At 40.8% G+C, this 22,407-nt stretch overlaps 1 protein-coding gene across 1 annotated transcript in view; it reads right to left on the bottom strand.

The window, feature by feature from the left end:
• The window catches only part of LOC311485388 (glypican-6-like), a gene marked incomplete at its 5' end in the record, with an annotated part of 158,186 nt that overhangs the window by 35,769 nt on the left and 100,010 nt on the right, over positions 1 to 22,407 (bottom strand). Inside the window, one exon of the mRNA XM_084540755.1 lies at positions 2,647 to 2,777. Coding sequence (XP_084396881.1) covers positions 2,647 to 2,777 — 131 coding nt within the window. The remainder of the gene's footprint in view (positions 1 to 2,646; positions 2,778 to 22,407) is intronic.

The following is a 22,407-nucleotide window of genomic DNA, read 5'->3' as shown; positions in this document are numbered from 1 at the left end:
TTGTCAAGAAAGAGTAAAAAGCTATTCACCGTCTGATATTATCTTGACTGTGCTGCTTTGTATTTCAAATCTTCCAAAGGCCAATTAGCAGATTGATCTCTAAGGAGGATAAAGACACAATGAGTTGCTTCTCTTGCTCTAGTTTCTTATAAAAAAAAATTATCTGCTTCTCTGTGCTGCTAAATGGTCCACCAAATACAAGTCAAAGGAAAGAGGACCTCTCTCTGGTTAAAGGTTGGAGAACTGAATATTAGAGGGAGAAAGGCATAACATTATGGCCACCTTCCCTAATATTGTGCAAGTCTCTCTTGTGCCTCTGAAACTGTAGTGACTCATCAGAGAATGGACATGGGCCTTCTAAGGGTGTCCTGTGGTGTCTGGCAACAGAATGTTGTTAGTGGGGGCCTTTGAGGGGAGGGGCCTCTGTGGATCATCCCACAGATACTTGATCAGTTTGGGATCTAGTGAATTTGGAGGCCAGGTCGACACCTTGTTCTGTTTTTTTTTTTAGTTGTTCCTAAAGCGTTTTTGTGTGCGTGTCTGTGTCAGGCTGCATCCTGCTGGGGATGGCTGCTGCCAGTTTCCCAGCAGAACATTGTATTGTCACAATATGATCGGTGTATATCTCGCTGTGATGCGTAGTATTAGTCTGGTCTAGTCTAGTCTGGTCTGTTAGTGTAGCCATAAAGCCATTTCAAGTTCATTATGGAAATAAGCTGTTTCAGTCGATACAGAGAAAATACCTCTGCACACAATAAGATAGTCCTTCAACCAATCACAGCTATTTACTTGTAAACGCAATTACCTCAATGTGTGTAAGAGGATGTGTATGACTATGTCGCTGTTACTCTTCTGTCCACCATTGCATAAAGCTTGCCCAAATGATTTGATTGGCCCAGTAGATCTCCCACCTGGAGTGGTATTATATTAATTTCAAAACCTTTTCTTTTGTAATTTACTAATATGTACAGTTACGTTATTGTCTGACAGAAGATAAACTGTTGCAATAAGTAACAGATCAACTTATTATGACGCTACTCAGACGTTACACAGATCCATTTCTATGTTATCAGTTCTTTTACCAATAAAATAACTATCTGATGTACAACTAATATAATGACTGCCAGTCTGTGGTTGGGAGCGCCCTGTACTTGGTTGGGGAGCAGTAACAGCAACACGGACATAGGAGTAGGATCAACAAACTGATCCGAAAGGATGGACTATCCTTCACACCCACTTCACCGGACTATAGAGGGGCAGCGGAGCTCATTCTCCAACAGGCCGATCCAGCTCTGCTCCCACAGTGAACGCTACAGGACCTCATTCCTAGCAAACTCAATACAGCTGTACAACCACTCACCTTTCTGTAACAGATAACTCAATCTGTTTCATGTCGATGCTCCTCCATCCATGATTTTACACCTCGTTATTTATCCTTCCTACGTATACATATTTCTATTTCTTTTTTAAAATGTATTTTATTTTATTTTATTGTAAGTGTAAGTTTATGCCTATATTTCTTTTTACTACTGGTATTTTTTAAGCGCAACTAGGCTACTATAACCAAACAATTTCCCTTCGGAACAATAAAGTCTATTTTTCCTTTTTTTATTTCTTATTTACTTTTTATTGACATTCAGTAACATTCAAGCTTTTTGCTCGCCGCTAACAAGATACTAAACGAGTCCAAAAAAACAATATGTTACTTTCCAAAGGCAGGTGACTTCCAAAAATGTCTTGTATTGTGTTATGTATTCCCTTCCAACAAGTTCTGGGAACATGACAGTCCCAGAAAATATGATAATGATTTGCATTTGTATTCCCACAATTTCTCCAGCTAGTCGGGGGGTTCCCTTCATAGTGAGAGGATAATTTAGAATCACCAATGAACCTAACGAGCATGTCATTGGACGGTGGGAGGAAGCTGGAGTACCAATGCTAACCACCACACCACTGTGCCGCCCTCGTATAAATATCATTTAGTATTAATTTCCAAGGGAAATCAAGTCTTATATGTCCCAGGAACAGGTGGACTCAATTTCAAGTTCGTAGCGCCATTATTATTTTTTTTAAGAAGCTATATTCGTTCAAGATTCCCTAATTTCTCAATAATTTTAGAGCCTTTTTATAGGACACCATTGTGATATTGTACCTTTTTTTTTGTTTTATGAGATTTTTATAGTTGAAATGAAAAGTATTTCAATTTACCCTGTATTGTTGTACTTTGATATATTTTGATGAGAATTATTTTATTTTAAGTCTACCTATAATTACCAATGAGCAATCTTGTGGTTGTGTGCTTCCATCAACTAGTGAAGTTGCTATTTACTATACTATTTACTATACTACGTCATTACTTCATCATTTTGTGCATGTTTTGTGGGACACAGTGACCATGAACTTTGACCTTTAAACAATTCATCCTTGACAGCAAACGACAGAGTCCTTCGAAGCATTCCTGAGATTACATATTCACAAGAACGGGCTGGATAGACAACACAAACAACCAGAACACACAATGCCTCTGGGCTCTGGGCTGTTGTTTGTGCGGAAAATCAGTCAGAAAATGATCCATGTATGCCATTTTTATTATCTTTTTAAATGCTAGGATTATATTAGAACCCAACCTTCTTCAGGATACAGTACCTTGGCTGACACTTGCATGCTGTTGTCTTGCATCGTCATGATCGCCTCAGAAATCTTGATGTCGATCGGCTCTATGACTGCTTCGATGTTGAAGGGTCCCTCCAGCCTGTTTGCCACCAGCAACATGGCGTCTGTCATCACACACACAGAGGACACACGTCAGTTCACAAATATTAAACACTCGCATGAAAACTGTGCTACTTCTCCTCGTGCACACATAATCATCAGCGGCTATTAACGACGCTCAGCACAAAGCCCTCGGGGTGCCGTGCTTCATCGCCCGTCTACGACATGGTTTCAATGAAGAGAACAAACAATAGCGCCGTCTCCAAATGCGTCGACTACCGACGGTAATTTGGAGAACGGAAAAAGGAAACGTGCCAGTCCATGTTTCACCCCACACACTCTGGTGCTTGTAGGAGGATGTTCAACATCAAGAAGACATTAAATTGCAATGTACTAAGCTGACAAATAGTTTATACATAAAACAAACGCTTGATCTGCATACATGTCTCCACTCCAGCGGAATGGGCTCCAGTTAGACAGAAAAAGACTGATTTATTCATCTATTTGCGTTGCTATTTCTAAATTTGCGAAAGTACATCAATGAATTAATCAAATCATGTTTATGTATAATGTTAGTAATTCATTTTTAATTACCTCCCAGACTCTCTGCACTAAACTAAATTCCGAAGCATGGAAATGGCTTTACTGTTACGCAACATTTGTCGGTAAGAATGTCATCACACACATACAGCACCATCACCTCCGAATCATCCAATCCCTTCAGCTTGGAAGACATCCTAGTTTTGAGAATAAAATCTACTGAAAACATTTAAACTAAAGAGTCGATAAGATTAATTCATTCTTGAAGAAACGTAGTAGTGAGATCGTTCAGCCCTTCAAGATGATAATATAACACTTTTATGACCATGAATAAATGTTTATTGTGGTTCCTCACAAGCTTATGGCACTCTTCATTTGGAATTTTAACAAAAGGTCCAAAGGCTTCCAGCTCACTAATGGTCTTAGCTTTGCTTGCTGACGCTTCATTTCTTTAAAACACATTTTAACTGGGAATCGAATCCAGGAACTCAAACGGCTCTTCAAGGACGTTCCATGAATGAATGAACGAACGAACCCATTGGTTGACTTGGATATATGCTTGGGATCACCGCCTTGCTGGAAAGGTTCAAGGATTGCCAGCCATTAGTTGACATACTGACAACGTCACATTTGTCGACATAATGGCCTGATATTTAAGAGAATCCATAATGTTGGTCACATGGTCCAGCTCATCAGCTCCTGCAGTGGCAAAACAAACCCATTACACGTCTGACTGCCTTAACCTTCTTCCAAGAGGGTCCCCGGGTCCAAAAGTTTCCCAGCAGAACACGGAATTGTCACTGTTATGCTTGATCGGTGTATTTTGTAAAACTCCTATAATAAAATGTGCTCAATAAGTACTGTGCAAGAAAAGACTGAAGGATCTGCGTGGTAGTATGAGCTGAAACTATACAAAAAAAATACTTAAACGGACCTTTTATGTTCTTTTGGTGTGCTGCAGTCCTTGCCTTGCAGACAAGACATTAAGTCTTAAGGCACTATACCAGTAATAAATAAATAAATAAATAAATCTTTTTATAATACATGGCTGACACTGAAGATTTGAGGTCTTTGTATTTGGATTCTTACACTTGTGAAGACACGCAGGTAAGGGTAAGGTAAAGGTAAAGTGCTTTATTTGTCGTTGTACAGTCTGCTAGATCTGGCAGATTTTTAGTTTGTACGTACCATGTGAACTCTGTAGCCTGCTTTCCCAGCAGCACACAGTCTCCTGTTACTTAAGTATCTGTATTAGCACTTTATTTCTAAACCCTAATGAGGGCTTTCAGCTGAAATATGTGGGTGTCAGCCGTGTATTCTTGAAGGCTTTTTATCGCTATACCTCAGACTGCCTTGGATTTTTTCCTCTTCACTGCTGCCGTCGCGGCCCTTGACTGTTCTCTTTATGTAATAAATCAATAACATAAACATAAAAACAGGGATCACGACCTTGGATGAGTGGTGGCTTGAATCGATATCTAAAACAGATCACCCACCAAACTGACACTTTTCACTTTCACTAAAAGAGTGTGATATTAATGTGTTCATACGTAGGGAGGGGACTATCAAACGTGTTAGACTGGCGAGATGCCTGGGGTGAAAATAATGCGTTTGGTATTTTCATTAGACTCTTGCCTTGTCTTGTCTCTCAAAAAGTAATTAAAAGTCCACCAAGTCTTGTTTGAGGTGTTAGCACTGGTTAAGTGGGAGGGCAGTGATATCAAGAAGCCATCCATTTCTGTGCGGTGACATTTGCAAGGATGTGGAACAATCAGGAAAAAGTCTATTTTACGCCGAAAGGCAGCAGAAACCCCGTTCCTCATCCACCAAGTCTTCAATAACAGTTGAATGAAAGGTGTAAATCATTAAACAGTAACTGATAACAACTAGAATTTTGATAAGTGTGTCTGAAGCATAGACTGTATATAAATATGGACGACGCGCCCCCACTTCCTTGCATTGCCCAAATTGACGCTACTTTCCAGGAGATACAGGTTTAATTAATTCTGCGCCCTGCTCCACCAGTTACAAGGTAATGCCGGATTATACACTGTACGTATTTATTTTTTTATTTTTTCCTATTCTCACGCTCCTATGGGACCATTTCACAGAGTAGTTGGCATGGCGACAGGTCAAATTCTGTTTCTATAGCGTCAACGATCAGAAAAATTGACACTTGAACATGCATCAGCATTATATTAACTACCTAAAATGAGAGAGACTATCCTTGGAATTTTTTTATGTGACATGTATTTTAGTGTTTTACTTCGGCCCAAGTCCCATCCACTAACATGGAGGAGGTGGAGCTTATGACCTATACTGCAGCCAGTCACCAGGGGGATCTCTACTTGCTTTGGCTTCAGTTTTAAGGAGCAGTTCCGCTGTCTTTATTTACAGTCTATGGTCTGAAGACTTGAGAGGCCGAAGCGCTGACTATACATTCTGCTGTAACACAGTAAAATAGTAGAATTTTCACCATCCATGCAGGCTTAAGCAAAGCATTGGCGAAGTGACTGCATCTTATATTAACTGCCAAGTCCAAAAGTCAATCCAAAAATGTTCTGCTGCATGATACAAGACTAGCGTAACTGCATTTAAAATTCACAAGTTCAACAGTGCTCATCAATCTGGCTCACTCTGTAAAAACACTACCCAAACACTAGTCGGTGCTGTGACGTTTTTGTCAGTCGGGTTCATTTTTGTTTCTACTTCCTGCTTCACTTTCAACAATGGCGGCTGAAACTTTCGCCAAACTTTTGCCGAAGACTAGTCATACGAATGTTTGTCCCTCCGAACCTCCTCGGTTAACCTTTCCTTGATGTGTTCCATCTTTATTGATTGAACACAATCAATCCGAAAACTGCAGAGATGGAGAAGCAACCGGAAATGGTAATGTGGAAACATGCTACAACCAAGTGGACCAGTCACAGCTCTTGCGGCCAGTGATGCAGAAGCCTAAACCGCCTATTAATTTTACAAGTTTTCAAAATTTGTTTGTCGTGGTGTTGTCTCCGTTTTAAAAGTTTTCTTCTACACTGCAATTCATGCATTAACAGATTTATTCAAATTGCTTGCCTGAGATGCTCGACCCCAACCAAAATGAATGTGATATCACTGAAATTGTTGTTAAAAAGCACCTGGCACATTAAATGTCATATTAAGATTTTTGTATGGCATTAAACGCTGTAAAATGACACGCCTACCCCTGTTCTTAAGGATAGGGCTATGGAATCAATAATAAAAAAAAAAGACTACAGTGCCTCAAGTTCATCATAATGAAGCAATTTATCAGCTAGTGAAACGAAAGCAATCAAAATCTGTGGCACAGAGAATACTAAGTTTTTGTTAACAGTATGAAAATAGCAGTCAACAGGATGTCCATTGCTGTTTCATGGATTTAGTGCAATTCAGTTTCAAAACAGCTCATGAAAATATGGGACGTTTAAAGAGCCCTTGAACAAAATCAGCACAAGAAGTCCTCATCATAAAAATGATAAACAGGTTATTTATCAGTGCCTTCAGTAACAGCACGACTCTTCTTGCTGATCTGACACCCCTGTGGTTCAGGCGCAGTGTGTTTCTGCGACTGAAATGACTCGGTTACGGTCAGGATGTTGATGTTGTTGGTAAAGGAAATGATGGTGATGGTGGGAAGGAGCGGGGGCACGGGCGCTTGGTGCAGTTTATACAACAGTCACTGCTGCACAAAACTCAATCAGCTCTGCTTTAATATGGTGCATTGTAGCCTCGGGTGGAGACTTTAACAGTAACAAAAACCAAGCAGTCTTGTAAAAATGACAAACAAGATCACTGGGAGGAAGTCAGGTGCATTACAGCGTAACATGCTGGAGCTGTGGACAGCAAATACCATTCAAAACGCATCCTGACGCAGAATTAGTTTAGTCTCTGGCCCCTGGCCGGCATTTCGTCTGTCTGTCATGAGACCGAGGAAACATAAAGTCTTCCTCCTTCTAAGTGGCAATTGACCGGGCAGGATATTAAGCTCACCCACTTGACAATGGGGACGGATTTAGGGACAGGTGAGCAGAGACGGAAAGCACAGGAGTCTGTTTGAAAAGTGGAACACACAGAGATTAAATGCCAGACCTGTTCGTGACAATTGTTGAATTAAATAGTAATAAAATCCAAGGCTCCAGTCTGAGAGTGGCAGAGTTGTGTAACAGCTCCACTGATACCCAGCCACATCAAAACAAGTATAAATTATACATTACATATATACAGAATATATAAAAACCTTTAGTATTTACAGGAGGAAAACACAGATAGCTAAAAAATATGGCGTGTTTTTTTTTTTTTTGTTTTGTTTTGGGTTGTTTAAAGAATACAGATTTACAGATTTTGATCAAAGCTGTTTGACAGAGCTTTGACCAGTGACCAGGTGCTGACATTAGACAACAAGGGCTGCAGCAGCTCGCAACTAGCAAGTGTCCTCTTCACATTACGGTGGCTCCCACTGCCGGGAATGCCAACAATTGCCAACCTCTGAGCACGAGCACCTCAACGGAAGAAGATCCTCTCGCTTTCCAACCTCAAGACATCGAGACACCAGCTTCAGTATTTGGACTATTGCAGTGAGTTTTACCTACAAATGTAAAAATTCCAAATGCAAATAAGTTTCATTGGCCAAGTATATACTGTACTTAGTCTGGAAGCTAGACCAACGTTTCTCCAGACAAATTCTTTGTGATGGAAAGTTGATCTGGAATTGCCCTGTTGGGAAGTGATTATGCTCCTGCAAAGATCTGATGGGCCAGTCAGATCATTTGAACGGGGCTTTATGCACTGATGGACATAAAAGTAACAGCAGTATAAGCAAACACGTCATCTTAGCACGGTGGACTTGGCTCCGATTGGTTGGAGGACCGTCCAATTGCATGCAGAAGTCCTTTTTTCTCACTGTATTGGTTGAAACATTCCTCATAATGAAATCTAAATGCCGTGTTACCATCTACTCAAAGGCCACACTCTCCATACATGTACACAGAATTACCTCCCTTATTTAAACCATCTATTTCTACACAGAGAGAGAGTGGTCACACACGGCGCCCGGGCTGCAGCTTAAAGGTACTTCACCCATGGATGTATTGCGCCAATGACACTATAGTCCCAAGTGCAGGATTTCCATTAATGCTGAGCTGTAAGTGCAACCTTTTGCAGATAAATAATACAGCTGCATTTCCAGTTACAATCAGCACTATTTACCCGACACTGCTGGTGCTAATTAATAACAGAAGATAGTAAACAACCTAATTTCCTAATTATGTTAAACCTGAATAAATCATATTTTTTTGTTGAATATTGTCGTGAAAGCTTAAAAATAAATAAGAGGCCTGCTTGGACGCCCCTCAGAACATAATCAATAGATTAATGGATTGAAAAAATAATGGTTTGCTGCAGCCCTTTTCAAATCTGGAGCAAGCGACGGGACTACAGGCAAATTTCTGTTATTTTAATGGAGCACTTTGTAATATTTCCACATTTTCAGTTATATTTCAACAGTTGCATCTCACCTTGATTATTATCCCTGCTATTTCATCTCACTTTATGTTGTAGTCATGCTGCTTTTAATCAGAGGTTGTGTGTGATTGGATATTTTTAGGTTTGTGTCATAAATTAAGACTAATCCAAAGCGTTTTTACTTGAAATTAGAGATATTATGCACTTTTTGTATTTGTATTGTTGTTGCATTCACATATAAAGTATTATAGCACAACTGAATTTGTCATGGCTACAATTTACACTGATTATTTTTGTTTTAAATGTGTGATTATCTATTTATTTATTCATACAAACCATCTCAAACTACATGTAACACGTGTTATTCCTCGGCAAACCAAGCCAATTCCTCCCCGTAACCGACAAAATAAAATAATTTCATAATGTTTGATATATTTTATCCAGTATATACATTTTTTTCCCCATCCAAATAAACATGGCCATGCGTCAGGTTGTTTGGATCAGACCTGCGCAGCGAGTGAATAGAGCCGGAGAGAGAGTCCTCTCTTTGGTCTGTTAGTGGCCGTGCCTTTGAAGAGCGCTCCTGTTTGTTTACTCTGGAGCCTCAAATTGGGCGTGATGCTTGGTTAGATTTCCATCAGGAGCCGGCTGAAGGTCATTGCAGGGGGCCAACCCGAGTCCTGTGAAGTCTTCGGTTGCCTATGTTTAGCAGAGTACTCCCCTAATGCTTTTGAGAGAGAGGGGAGAAACAAAAAAAAAAAGAAGTAGAAGAAGAAGAAAAAGCCTAGAGTGGAAATTGGCAGCAATTCTGTTACTCATTCCATAAAAGACCCAAAGACCTAAATGATATCCTCAGTGGAGTTCTGACAACCTATTTTTCATATAGCTTAATGAATATTTGATGGATTGCGAGTATGAGTCAGCCATATCAATTGCTATGAGGAAGGCTTACTTCTACATGCTTAAATACCTTATGAAATAATGTCACATGTGGGAAAACCTAAAAAAAAGAAGAAAGGAAAAAAAAAGATGGATAGGCGATGAAAGGCATCTTAAAAAGGAATCTATTCTAACCATAAATCATTGGAAGGCCAAGCACATACTATGCTGCACACTATGCTTTCAGTGCCGCACAATGTTTAGCTTGTGACCAAGCCGCCGTTTACTACTTAAATTGGTAGAAGCCGTGTAGTCACAAACATCTCATTCTTTTTTATATGTATTATTTGTAATATTTGTCCTCATCTCTGTTCAGATTTATCATCTATTTTTATTTTTATTTTTTGCAGTGGCCTCTTCTGCTCAGTAGAGACAAACTTTATATAGTTTGAAGGCACAACGCCACATGACTCTTTCACTGGGAAACGCTTTAAAATCCCCAAATCTATGCGACAATAGTTGCTTCGTAGAGTTTGGTGGTTTCTGAATCACCAGAGATTTGAATCTTTGAACTGAATCAGTAACATAGACTGTATAAGGATGGACGCGGAGCTGTTCCTCAAAAGTGAAGCCAAAGCAAGTAGAGCTCCCCCTGGTGGCTGACTGCAGTATAGGTCATAAACTCCACCCCTTCCATGTTAGTGGATGGGACTTGGGCCAAACTAAAACACTAAAATACACAACAAATTTTTTATTTTTTTTTTCCAGTATGGTTTCTGTCATTTTGAGTAGTTGATATAATGTTGTTGAATGTTCAAGTGTAAATTTTTTGGATGAGTTTCGTTTTAGTTAGTTATTTGACACTATAGAAACGGGATGTGATATAAGATTTCCTTATAACTGTGTGGTCGGGTCATTGATATCGCAGCCCCACTCTCTCAGACTCTCAAACTCACAAGATGGCGCTGCTCGTATCCCTGGGAAAATAGCGTCAGTTTGGCCAATGCAAGGAAGTGGGGACGCATTGTCCATATTAATATACAGTCTATGATCAAGAATCATGAAAGAGTCCTTTGGCTGGCTGCTGCCAAGTACACGAGGCAAGTTAGCGAACTCCCCGGAAACACTGCAGACTCAGACTCGTCTTCACTCCAGTCAGTAAATTATTTAAGTCATAAGTTAAATATTGTAATAAACAAGTGGTTACATTTGTGGTGTTCGTTTCGTGGCTGATATATTTTATGCAAATGCTATGATGACACTTTGCATTTTTGTTATTTTTGTTTTATATAGCTATTTAAAATATTTAATTATTCTATTAAATATCTATATTCTGATTTGCACACTTTGCATTTTTGTTGAAATTCTTGCTGCAATATATATATCAATATATATATAACTTTTGCACATTTCACATTTTTTTGGGCAAAATATGTTCAAGTGACTCAAGTGGACCGGATCCATAAAATGAACTGAGTTTACCACCACTGTTGCTTAATACTAGCACCTAGATAAAGGGCTCTAGCTGGCTATAGGGTGGGAAATACATGTTTAGACATATATGGTAACTTCATTGATCTTGTTTTTCTGTACTAAAGTTCAAATCTTTGAAATAGTGTCAAAAAAGAAGAAAAAGTCTTGAAATTTAGAATCTCCAAGTATTTTAATGAGTGCCCTATAAAGGGTTAAGTGTATATCAAACACAGACGACAGTCTTTGAATCCTGTGGAGCGTTTTCCTCAGAACAAATCTATTGTTGTCCGCGATCCTTGCAGCTCAAACATGAATATATATCGACAAACCAGCTCACACATAATGCCCATCAGTGTTGCCGGAAGGGAAATTAAGAAATACCGCTTTAAACTGATGTTTGATGATTGTATGTACTAAAACAACTTGAAAAAAAATCATGTATTTAGACCAGTGCAATAAAAAAAATCAAAGCTATTTTATGTGCACTGAACTGCAATGACCTAAGGAATAAACACGGAGGCTCGGCATTTGGATGAAACAACTGCTTTATTCATTGTCAGTCAACCTGTCGTATAAATACGACAGTCATCGTATATCAGGCAACACTGCCGCATGAATAAATATTCTGTGCAACACGCAGAAACAAAAATAGATTCAAGAATGCAGTTTTTGTACTTTTTATGTTCTGTTGATTTATTTGTGGGATAAGTTTCATTCAGTTAGAGCTGCATGTTTACAAACTAATCATTTTAGATTTTTGAAATAACGTTATTCTGTTTCCGGAAGCACCGCTATAAATTATAGCCTGAACAGTTTCTATCGCATTATGTTGCTCATGGCAGCCACATGTCTACCTGTAATGGAATTAAACATGCTCAGGAGGTAATTTGTGTAAACTCGTTACGACGAAGATAAGGCAGTCAGTAGATACCGTGTGCTTTGGAAGGACACACTGGAACAGTCTGGAACAAATGTTCTCAAGGCAGGTATTAGTGCAGAAAGAGTTTTGTCAATGGACACGTGTGATCAGTCTTTAACACAACACGCAATTTACACTGCAGCAAAAATGACAATACTTTCGATTATAACAAGTTTGATTACAACACAAGAGTAATGTGAATACAGCAGAGAGGTTTCTGTGGTTATTTTGCTTGCAGCCCACAGATTTGCCACGTGTAATTGTGTGCATCGTCATGCCAGTTAGAGACTGCAGATGGGACAGATACGTTTAGAGGCCACGGATTACAGCGAGGACGAGAAAGTCCGGCGACGATCTGAAGAATACAATCAGCTGGTTGAAAGACCGCGCAATAGAAAGTGGGCAGATGGAAAGAATATTTGTGTGCGACTCCACCAGGAAGGAACCAGGCATCTGATGGACAAGCTGCATTGTCGCGCGGAGTTGCCGAGATGCTACGAGCCCGCGGGTGGTGAGCTGCACAAATGGACCGCTTCTTGTGTTTTCACGTGAGGCATGGTGGAAAGTGCGGCGGTGCCAATCTAGCAGCACGCCGCAATTGGCGTCACCCGCACCTTCTACCGAGACACTGTGCTGCAGGGAAAAATCACCAAGCTGGTGCATGAGAGGAAATAGCTTTGATGCAGTGCAGGAAAATACCAGCTCATGTGTAAGACACTGTGTTTCATGCATGAATATCATGCATATAGCCCTAATTCTAACTATTGATTTGGTCAGTAATGTTATGTTACTCAGATTATATTCAGGGGACATGTGTCATCTATTGGAAACTTTGTATTTTTGTGGGTTACTGCCCATTGGGGGACTTATAAACGTCTTTGAATGCAAGGTGTATCAGCAGAGAGATTGCTTTTATTTATGTTTCCGCTTCATCCCTCTCCATATCCTCAGATACGACTAACCTGACCACTTATTTTTTCCTAACAAATGGTTTCATAAATGCTTTTCTGTCACTGCCGTTCTCCGATATTGACCTTGCAGCGATTTGGCATCAGTTTCCAGTAATGATGAAATCACTCATTTGCTTTGGGTGCTAACAAATGCACAATTGATTTGCACGACCATTCATCCATCTATCCATTGACTGACACAGCGGGCCGTATTGGCATGGTTGTTTATTGCTGGCTGCATGGTGCCAACTTTTTTCCTTTCCTCGTTTTTTTTTTCTTCCTTTTTTTTAAATTTATTACTTCACGCTGCACGCTTGGTTATTTTCTAATGAAAATTTCTCACCTTTTCTCGCCCTGAAGGGCTTGGGAAAACGCCAACGAACTGCCCACACAGTCCCTTTGGAAATACGAAGGTTATTTATGTGCAAATTTTTGTGACAACTCTGAGGTGAGATGCACGGTCAGAAATAAAGTGAAGCCCCTAATTAATATTGTTATTTGATGACTCACTTACATGTGGTCATTGCCCACTCAACACAATCTGATGTGGTGCTAAAGAGGTTAACAACTGCATCCACGCTAACATCTGACTCCTCTGCCGCACACGGCTTGTTCAGTCCCTGAGCAGGTAGCTATAAATTGGTTGTAATTTATGAGTACCCTTCTTCCTGTGGCTTGGAACTTATATATTTTAAACCACTGACAAGAATAAGAGTGACAAAAAGCGAACCTGCGCACCACCCCGCTTCATTTATATCACGTACAGATCGAGGATAATGAAGTTTTTTAGGAACAAAGGTGAAATCTCAATTTAGATTTACATAGGTCAGTGAGTGGGAGTTGTTCGTTGCTTGTTCACAACATCACTCTCAGATTTCAGACTCTTTCACACCACATGAGATTGATCCAAAGTGAAATAACGTACTACAGAACAGTATATTAAAGAAAGATATGCATATACTCCTTGGCTGTGCCCAGTGGCCCCGGAGACAATGGCAGGACCGGAAAACCAAATTACTGTCCATGTGCAAATTCAGCTTACAGATTCAGACCAGTCGGGCGGATTCGGATTCGCCTTGTGCCGTATGCCGTATGCACAAAAACAAATTTGATGGGAGGACCTATGTAGCTCACACGTGCACACAAACAATTTGGCAAAAGGAAAACTGGCGAAGCAAATCTCAAATCAAATTCCACTCCGTGTCTGATCAGAGCTCTGTCGTGTTCACCTACCTACGGAGTGAAAGATTTTTAAGCCGCCGACACTCGTGTGGTCAGTTGCGGAACGTAACGCAATCGCCAACGCAGGATGAAACTAGAATGTGTCAGCCAGCAGGACTGAGGAAAGATAAATTATTCCTCTATATTAAAAAATACTGAGTCCTTTCCACTGGCTAACTCACAAAATTAAAATCATCAGTTGCACAGATACACCACGGTCTATATACTGTGGGATTATCAGCAATTTGGGCGATGGGCTTTTAGTTTCCATCCCATTTTTGTGGGCAAAGTCGCAGCAGTGAACGAGGCTGTGCCGTCATGCACACAGTGTGCGGTGGAGACACAGCGGTAGCTGCCACACAGTTCTCCCAGTCACCTCACCTGGCACATCTTTGCCACCTGCACATTTGGACTGTGTGTAAATGGAGCAACGTCTGGAAATAACACCGGCCATTATTCCACTCTATATCCTCATTAATCCTAATAATGAGTTCGCCATAACAAAACTATATACGCTCCCTAACCTCTCCATTCACCCACAAGCACCTCAATTTCTGCGCCAATTTTGTTCCCCTCCGTTGTTGCCGCGACGTGCCATCATCCTTGATCAGCAGGCTCCAGTCTATGCATTGACCGGTTGTGTTTAAATGTGGCTGCGTAGAGGGAAGGATGACGTGAATCCGGCGCTGCCTGCAGGTTCACCGTTTTACCTTTCAGTTTATCTTTTAGCCATTTTTCTGCTTTTGCACCCATTCACACTTTTAGCATGAATCCTATCTACTTTATAAATGAAGCTGCTGATCTTCGGGTTTTGAAGATGTACCACTCTCCTAGTTATACTGTATGTCACAAATGGTCTTTTTTTCTTCAGTGACAAACAGGCTGACTCAAAAACTAATTATGTTATTGGACAGTTCCGATTGTGAGGTTAAGCCGGGTTTTTGTGAAATACCGCGCAGCCCCTCCAACTTAGTCAATTCAGAACTTGCCTCAGCTATTACGCTTCCAATGATCACTTGTTAGCAATCTGTTACCGCAGCAATTGCCCGTCCAGTGTTGCTATGAACTAATCGCGGGATAATGCCGCCGCACTGGAAAGAAAATTGCTACCCAGTGCACATAAATAGTCCGGTGATTCAGAGTTGCAGTGATGAAAGTGGAAAGAATAACTTACACCATCTGCCAGTGCAAACCAGAAAAAAAAATGTCTGCATACAAACACTATGTGTCCAACAATAGATGTTGATGACACCCTCCACAGATTGCCAGGGACAGCTGATTACACCATCGCCAACAGTGGTGTTTCTATACACGCTGGATTTCGACAAGATAAATGTTAAAAAAAGTGTTATCAAAACATTGCATAAGTACGATCTCTCTCTAAACGCTGATCAGCTGCACGTAGACATTCCTTTTAACTCTGTGTTCTGCTCTTTGAGATGACAGTAAATAGACGTCTTCTGATATTTATTCATCAATAAGTGACATTGTTCTGGCTGCCGAACATGGCCACCGAACGGAAAGGAAGGAAAATAACTGCAACTGCATCTTTGATCTGGAAAAGTGGCTGCGTGTCAGGGAGACGGCGGCGCGTCGCTGCACTACATGCTCGTGACACGGTTCCTCGTCTGCATGCTTTGCTATTCTGACAAGCCGAGAGGAAAAACTACACCGGCTTTGTTCAGCGGGGGGAAGGTGTCGCCTAAACACACCAGCGCGGCTCTTTGATTTGTCACCCGCCCGCCGCTGTCTCTTTTCATTTATTTTTGTCGATAGCAGCATATGGGAGATGAACTCAGGTGTGGGAGTGCCTGCACAAATTGTCACTTCGGTGCTGTAGAGGTGCAGTTCTAAAAAAAACGGGGGAGTGCTTTTTTTTTTTTTTTTTTTTACGATAATAATTAGAGGAGGAACCCGGGGAGAGCTGCAGATTTTAAAGATGATTTTTTTACAACATCCCATGCCCTGCGAATGCCCTAGAAAGACTAAACGGGGTAAAGCCGTGGATTAATTTTCGTCCCAACAGACCACAGAGCTTGCCGACCTTTCTCTGAAGGTTCTCGGTGGATGAAAATGTGCAGACGTCCGATGACAGATTACAAACACATTACAGTCTCTGCGATGGTGTTCTGCAGCACGTCGACATGTTTTGGCTTTATGTCGATGCTTCATATTATCCATCAATTAAACAGACAGTTAGGATGATTAATTGATAAATCTCCAAACTAGCTTGTTCTTGTCAATCATCCTATATGACTTGAATTGATGATCTTCCTGAGACAGAAACAGCCTTTAACCCTTGGTTAAAAACAAGTCACAAATCTCAACTTTTCCATCCTCATTTAAACACTCTTGTATAAACACAAACACTGCCAAAACTATTACAGAAGACTTATGAAAGATGTCAGAATCAGTTTCTCGCAGCATTTTTTTTTTTTTTTTTTTGCAGCTGCAGAAGGTGAATCCATTGCAAAAGACCCGGCGCCTTGCCAACATTTCTGACCGTCCTCAGGGAGTCTCCACGGACGTTCTCTCACGCACTTACAGCTGGAATGTAACTCAATAACAGCACAAATAAATAATGAGGACTTTTTTTTGTGTCTGGACATACCAAGCATGTTGTTTTTCACGATCTCCAAAATCACACGAACCCCTTTCCCTCTGCTGCTCCAGCCGCAAAACTCACAAAACTGAGCTGGTTAACTTTTAACTTTTCCCGGCTCGGTAAACGGAGCGACGGGAAAAAAGCAAAATGGTCATGGATGCATTAACCGTAAGTGTCACGGTGAGTCTAACAGTGGGCAAGCCGAATGCCGCCACACCGTCACACAATTAATGCAAACCTGCTCCTCCGCAGAGAACAGGAAAAAAAGGAATCATGAAATATGAAAAAAGCTTTCTCTGGGTTAACACTGAGGTTAAGGGATTCAACAACTGGGAACTGGAAACACACTTTCTAGGTGAAAGTTAGATGAGAAGATTAATGTTGTGAACTCCATTAAATATGTAGCCTCGGCTGGCAAGCAATTAGCTTGTCTTAGCAGAGAGGGAAAAGGAACCTGGAACGACAGCTTACATGGGTCTATGCAACATACATAAATAAATAAATGAATAAAAATGAATGGAGCGAACAAATTAAGGTATGATGCGCTAATTAGAGAGCTTTAGAGATGCTGCTCAGCAGACGTCTTTAGGCACAACTGTTACATTAAGCAAACTGGCAGAGAGTATACAGTAGTGGTGTCTTTATTTCTTTTATCTCCTGGCGAGGAAACTAATAAGTACATTTCTGAAAATGTCAACGCGTCCCTATAGGTATGTACAGTTCGACTGGGCTAAAACGTTCAATAACAATAAAGTGTATACTGCCGAGTAAAACAAAATGCTCAACCGTGCGTGACATTTTGCCTTCTGGATATATAAGAGCGAAGCTATAATCGAGCAAAAACCGTATTCAGCGTGCTGGCGTGGAGAAAATACAATTAAAGGAACATAACATAGCTGGCCACCGGCCGTAGTAAGTTATGGAATATTATAAAAATGCACGCCCATGTAAATAAAAAGTGCCGCCGCGTAAGCATTCCAGGCGGAGGTGCAGAAAAAGAGAGCAGCAGTGTTTTGCAGATTCTGCACAGCCACCAGCAATTAGAAAGAGAAGACACTGGTTCGCGGCGATGCCGGGGATATGAAGATCACTTCCACTCGGCTAAGTGAGTCATCCAGCCTTCAGCTCCCTGACAGGCAGAAACCCACGAGCTAGCTTGTTTGTTCCTGTCATGACTGTTACTGAGACCATCACGCTTGATACTTAGCCCAGACAGTTTGAGCGCCTGTGTGTCTGCGCGTGGGTCCGTTAAATGTCTCGGGTTTAACTTGGAGATGCAGCAATTTGTGGAGAAGCCTTAAGACGACTCGGAAACCCTTCTCGTTTTTACAGCAGCTACAATTTTGTTCTCATGGGGTGCAAAAACCAAGCACGGTAGACATCTCCGAGGCTTGGCTGTATGTGTAACGTGAACTCTGGGTATGACGACGGTTTCTGTCAAGACTTCTGTATCATTTAAAGTAAAGCAGCGGCCCAGTGTTCATGTCCGTAATCACACATATCAGAGAAAGTCCTTCTTAGAGGACGGGAAAAAAAAATATTGGCATGTGTTCTCATGAACTGGGTTGTGGGGAGGTCCGGTTACATGGTGACACAATCCATGCAATTAAAAAGAAATGAGCAAATAAAATCAATGAGGATCGCTTACACTGTGGTGTCAAAGGACTCAACAGGGAACAACACATCCTATATCTTAATTAGCAGAAATAATGCGTTCACAGACACAGAGCCCTGCGCATGCAGTGAGGGAACGCTGTGTCTTCTGAGAAGGAGTTAATTACGCTGACTGCAAAGCCTTTAAAATACAAGTTACTGTTCACCGAGCCCTGCCCCTTGTTAAAGCATATGCACATTATCGCTGTAAAATAGCTCTTGTGCGAGCATCCATATTAATGAGCAGGATGCAGCAGAAGTTAATAATTTGTTGAATTTTGACCGGAGCTTTGTGGGTGCAGTCAGACAAAAAACATCTATTATCTTGGCTTATTTCCACCATGCAGATGCAGCTTCCAACACAACTGTTCAGATTACACTGATCAGGCATAACATTATGACCACCTTCCTAATATTGTGTAGGTCTCCCTTGTGCCTCCAAAACAGTTGTGACTCATCAGAGAATGGACATGGGCCTTCTGAGGGTGTCCTGTGGTGTCTGGTAACAGGATGTTGTTAGTGGGGGCCTTTGAGGGGAGGGGCCTCTGTGGATCATCCCACAGATACTTGATCAGTTTGGGATCTAGTGAATTTGGAGGCCAGGTCAACACATTCTGCTGTTCTTCATGTTTTTTTTTAGTTGTTCCTAAACTTTGGGTCCATGCATCCTGCTGGGGATGGCTGCTGCCATCAAGGAGTGTCATTGCTATGGGGTGGGGGTGCCTGGTCTGGTCTAGGTGGGTGCTACATGTCTAAGTAACATCCACATGAATAAATGCCAGGTGTAAAAGTTTCCCGGAAGAACACTGAATTGTCACAAGATGGTCACTGTTATTCACTTCTCCTGTCAGTGGTCATAATGTTGTGGCTGATCGGTGTACGTCAATGCATAATTACACAAATGCCCTCTTTTTTCCTATTTTTGGATTAGCTGGGAGTTGGGCGGAGTCAGGCACTGACAGGATGGCGGCCGCCGGAACCACCACACTGAGCTTCAAAACAGCTTAACAAGAACCCTGGTCATGGGGGGTTTGCCCACTTCCTTATCAGTCCCTAATTAAAATATCCTTGTCAGTATTCATAATACAGCCGCATCCGTGCTGCTTCAACATGTGGAGAAATCTAAAGCTCGACGAGCCTGCTCTGCCTAGTTGCACTCATGCTAACGCTAACGCTGTACTTGGGAGAGGAGTTTATTAAAGCGCTGTTAATTTTAGTCATGTGTGGCTGAACTTATCACGTTTCACTGATGAAGACTGACCGTCAAAGACGGCATTGATCATGGTGTGAGCCTGAAAAACTACAGTTTGAATAACACATGAGTCCTCTCTCTCCAACCCTCCCCCACTCCCTCTCTGAGGGTATTTTAACAAGGTGCTGACAAGAAAAATGATAATGATGTGTCTGTCATGATGTAGAGCTGGGTAAATTTGTCATGATGGCAGGTGACTGATGGTCTGGTATCATGCGATGGCTAAACCATGAATTCTTTCTCTCAGCATCTGAACACACACATACATGCACACACACACACACACACACACACACTGCATGTCAGGATCAGAACAGGTACGCGCAGGTAAATCACATCCTTCCTCAGGTTTACACTCATTGTTCACTGACAGACTATTTTTTTTTTCTTTCCCCCAGCGTGGATCGCACAAAGTATAAACTCCTGTGTTGTGACTTTGTAAATATATTGCATGCACGCTGCAATCAGTCTTCTTCTTCTGCATAGCAATATGTAGGCTATGCCAAAGTTATCAGCAAGGTCATTATGTTACACAGATTTCAGGAATAAGCACAGCGACAGCACATTTGTTCTTCCTCCGCGGTAATGCTTTTAAAAAGCCACGCTGTGATGCTGACATCTTAATATCCACACTGCTTGTGCTTATATGCTTATATTAAAAAAAAAAAGATCAGTGGCATTTCATTTCTTTTGTTGGATTTACTTTTAATCTCAAGCGTGTAAGCCTTCTTGATTTGTCTGGCGCTGCAGAGTGTCTCATAAATACTTCTGCGATGTTAAGTGATGTTTTAATGGCTTTGTAAAGCATTTAGGACAATCTAATTCATTTAAGGGTGAAAAGGTTTGTTCCCCAAAGGCTTGACATGCGTACAACTAAAACAGTGTACTGCTGGCACTGTTAAAGAGTGTACAAAGCATAGACTGTATATAAATATGCAGTGTTTGGAATAACGCCGTTTAAAAGAACGGCGTTAGGTAACGACGTTATTTTTTCAGTAACGGGGTAATCTAACTAATTACCTTCCCCGTCGTTACAACGCCGTTAACGTTACTGGACGTTAAATGCGGTGCGTTACTATGCATTGATTGAATAAACGGTGTAATCCGAACGCACCCCTGGCTCACCGCTAGTGAGGAGGTGGGTTAATAACGAGGTAAGCGATTATGATTGGCTAAGGCAGAGTCATGTTTCATGGTAGCCAATCAGAGCCAGTGTTTTTACACACATGCCAGCACACGCGCCACACACACACACACAACAGCTAAACAGAGATTCGATGAAGCAAGAGAGATGGCGAGTCAGGAGCAATCCGATGAAAAGTTGGCATTTTCAAGGTGGAGATATAAGCACTACTTCAATAAATAAAAAAATTCATTGTGGTCAAAGGGAGGAACGTGCATGTAATGTGTACATTATGTCCAGGAGCGAAGACTTTGTCGACATCCGTTGTAAGCAACTGTAATTTAATGAAGCATCTCACGATGACACACGCATCTACAAAGTGGCCAAAAACACCGATACCTCCACCACAGATGACAGCTCGCCGTCTAAACACTATCGAAATATAAATATTATATGTATAAATATAATATAAATATAAATATAAAATATAGCCTATTTATAATATCGAAAGTTATGTACAAACACCTGTCTGTTCTACTCATTTCAACTGACTTGTGAAAACTGCTCAAAAAAATCCAAATTCTTTGACATATAGCAACTTTTTTTTTTAACAGTAATGCAAATAGTTACTTTCCCTGGTAACGAGTTACTTTTATTATAGAGTAATTCAGTTACTAACTCAGTTACTTTTTGGAACAAGTAGTGAGTAACTATAAACTAATTACTTTTTTAAAGTAACGTTCCCAACACTGTAAATATGGATGATGCATCCCCACTACTCCAGTGCATTTAAAAACTGATGCTATAGTTCCCTCAAATATACAGTATATTGTTGTGATGAAATAAAACAATTTAGCCAGAACCTGATTATTTAGACTCTCTATTTATGTTTATATTTTTATTTAAATGAGATAATTATTAAGTTGAATAATGCTGATGGCATTAGATGACAAATATAATGGCATTTATTAAAGCTTCCATCCTCAGATAAACTTAAAAACCAAATACAATCAGACTTATTTGGAACCAAATTTCACAGGTCTAACCAACTAACTGGAAGGAGCTTGATACGGATACACAACTTAATACGCATTGCACATGTGCAGTTTAGCCTGGACGAGCTCCGTGCTTGTTCCGGTGAAAAAGGCGTTCACCACATTTGACACATTATGTCACTGCAAATCAGCTCAAAGTGAAAGATAGAGGTTTCAGAGAACCATGCTTGTCTGTTTTCTTGCTCACATTTCCACACAGCGAACACGAGGCACGCAAGGCATGTAGCTAATGACACCGAAGATCTCTTTTTCAGCGACGTCCATAAACCAGCATTTATAACTAGAACCGATTCACCATAACGATATATAATTATTTTTTACCATGACATTTCAAGCTTTTCCTTGACCACACAAGCAAGTATAAGCGTGTAATGAAACCAGAATACGGGGAAAGCCGTTGTTCAGCAGAAAACCTTGAAATCCACTGGGCTCTTATTACTATGAATTAACACAATTTGTTGCCTGTTTTCAATGGTATCAACGGTGACACATGAGTCCAACAAGTAAAGGCCACTGAGGGTTCTTAAAAACTGAAGGCTCTACCTCT

Source organism: Chelon labrosus (assembly GCF_963514085.1).
Source record: "Chelon labrosus genome assembly, chromosome: 3".
Lineage (NCBI taxonomy): Eukaryota > Metazoa > Chordata > Actinopteri > Mugiliformes > Mugilidae > Chelon > Chelon labrosus.
The sequence above is the reverse complement of the archived record's forward strand: the minus strand, read 5'-3'. Positions and strand labels throughout refer to the sequence as shown.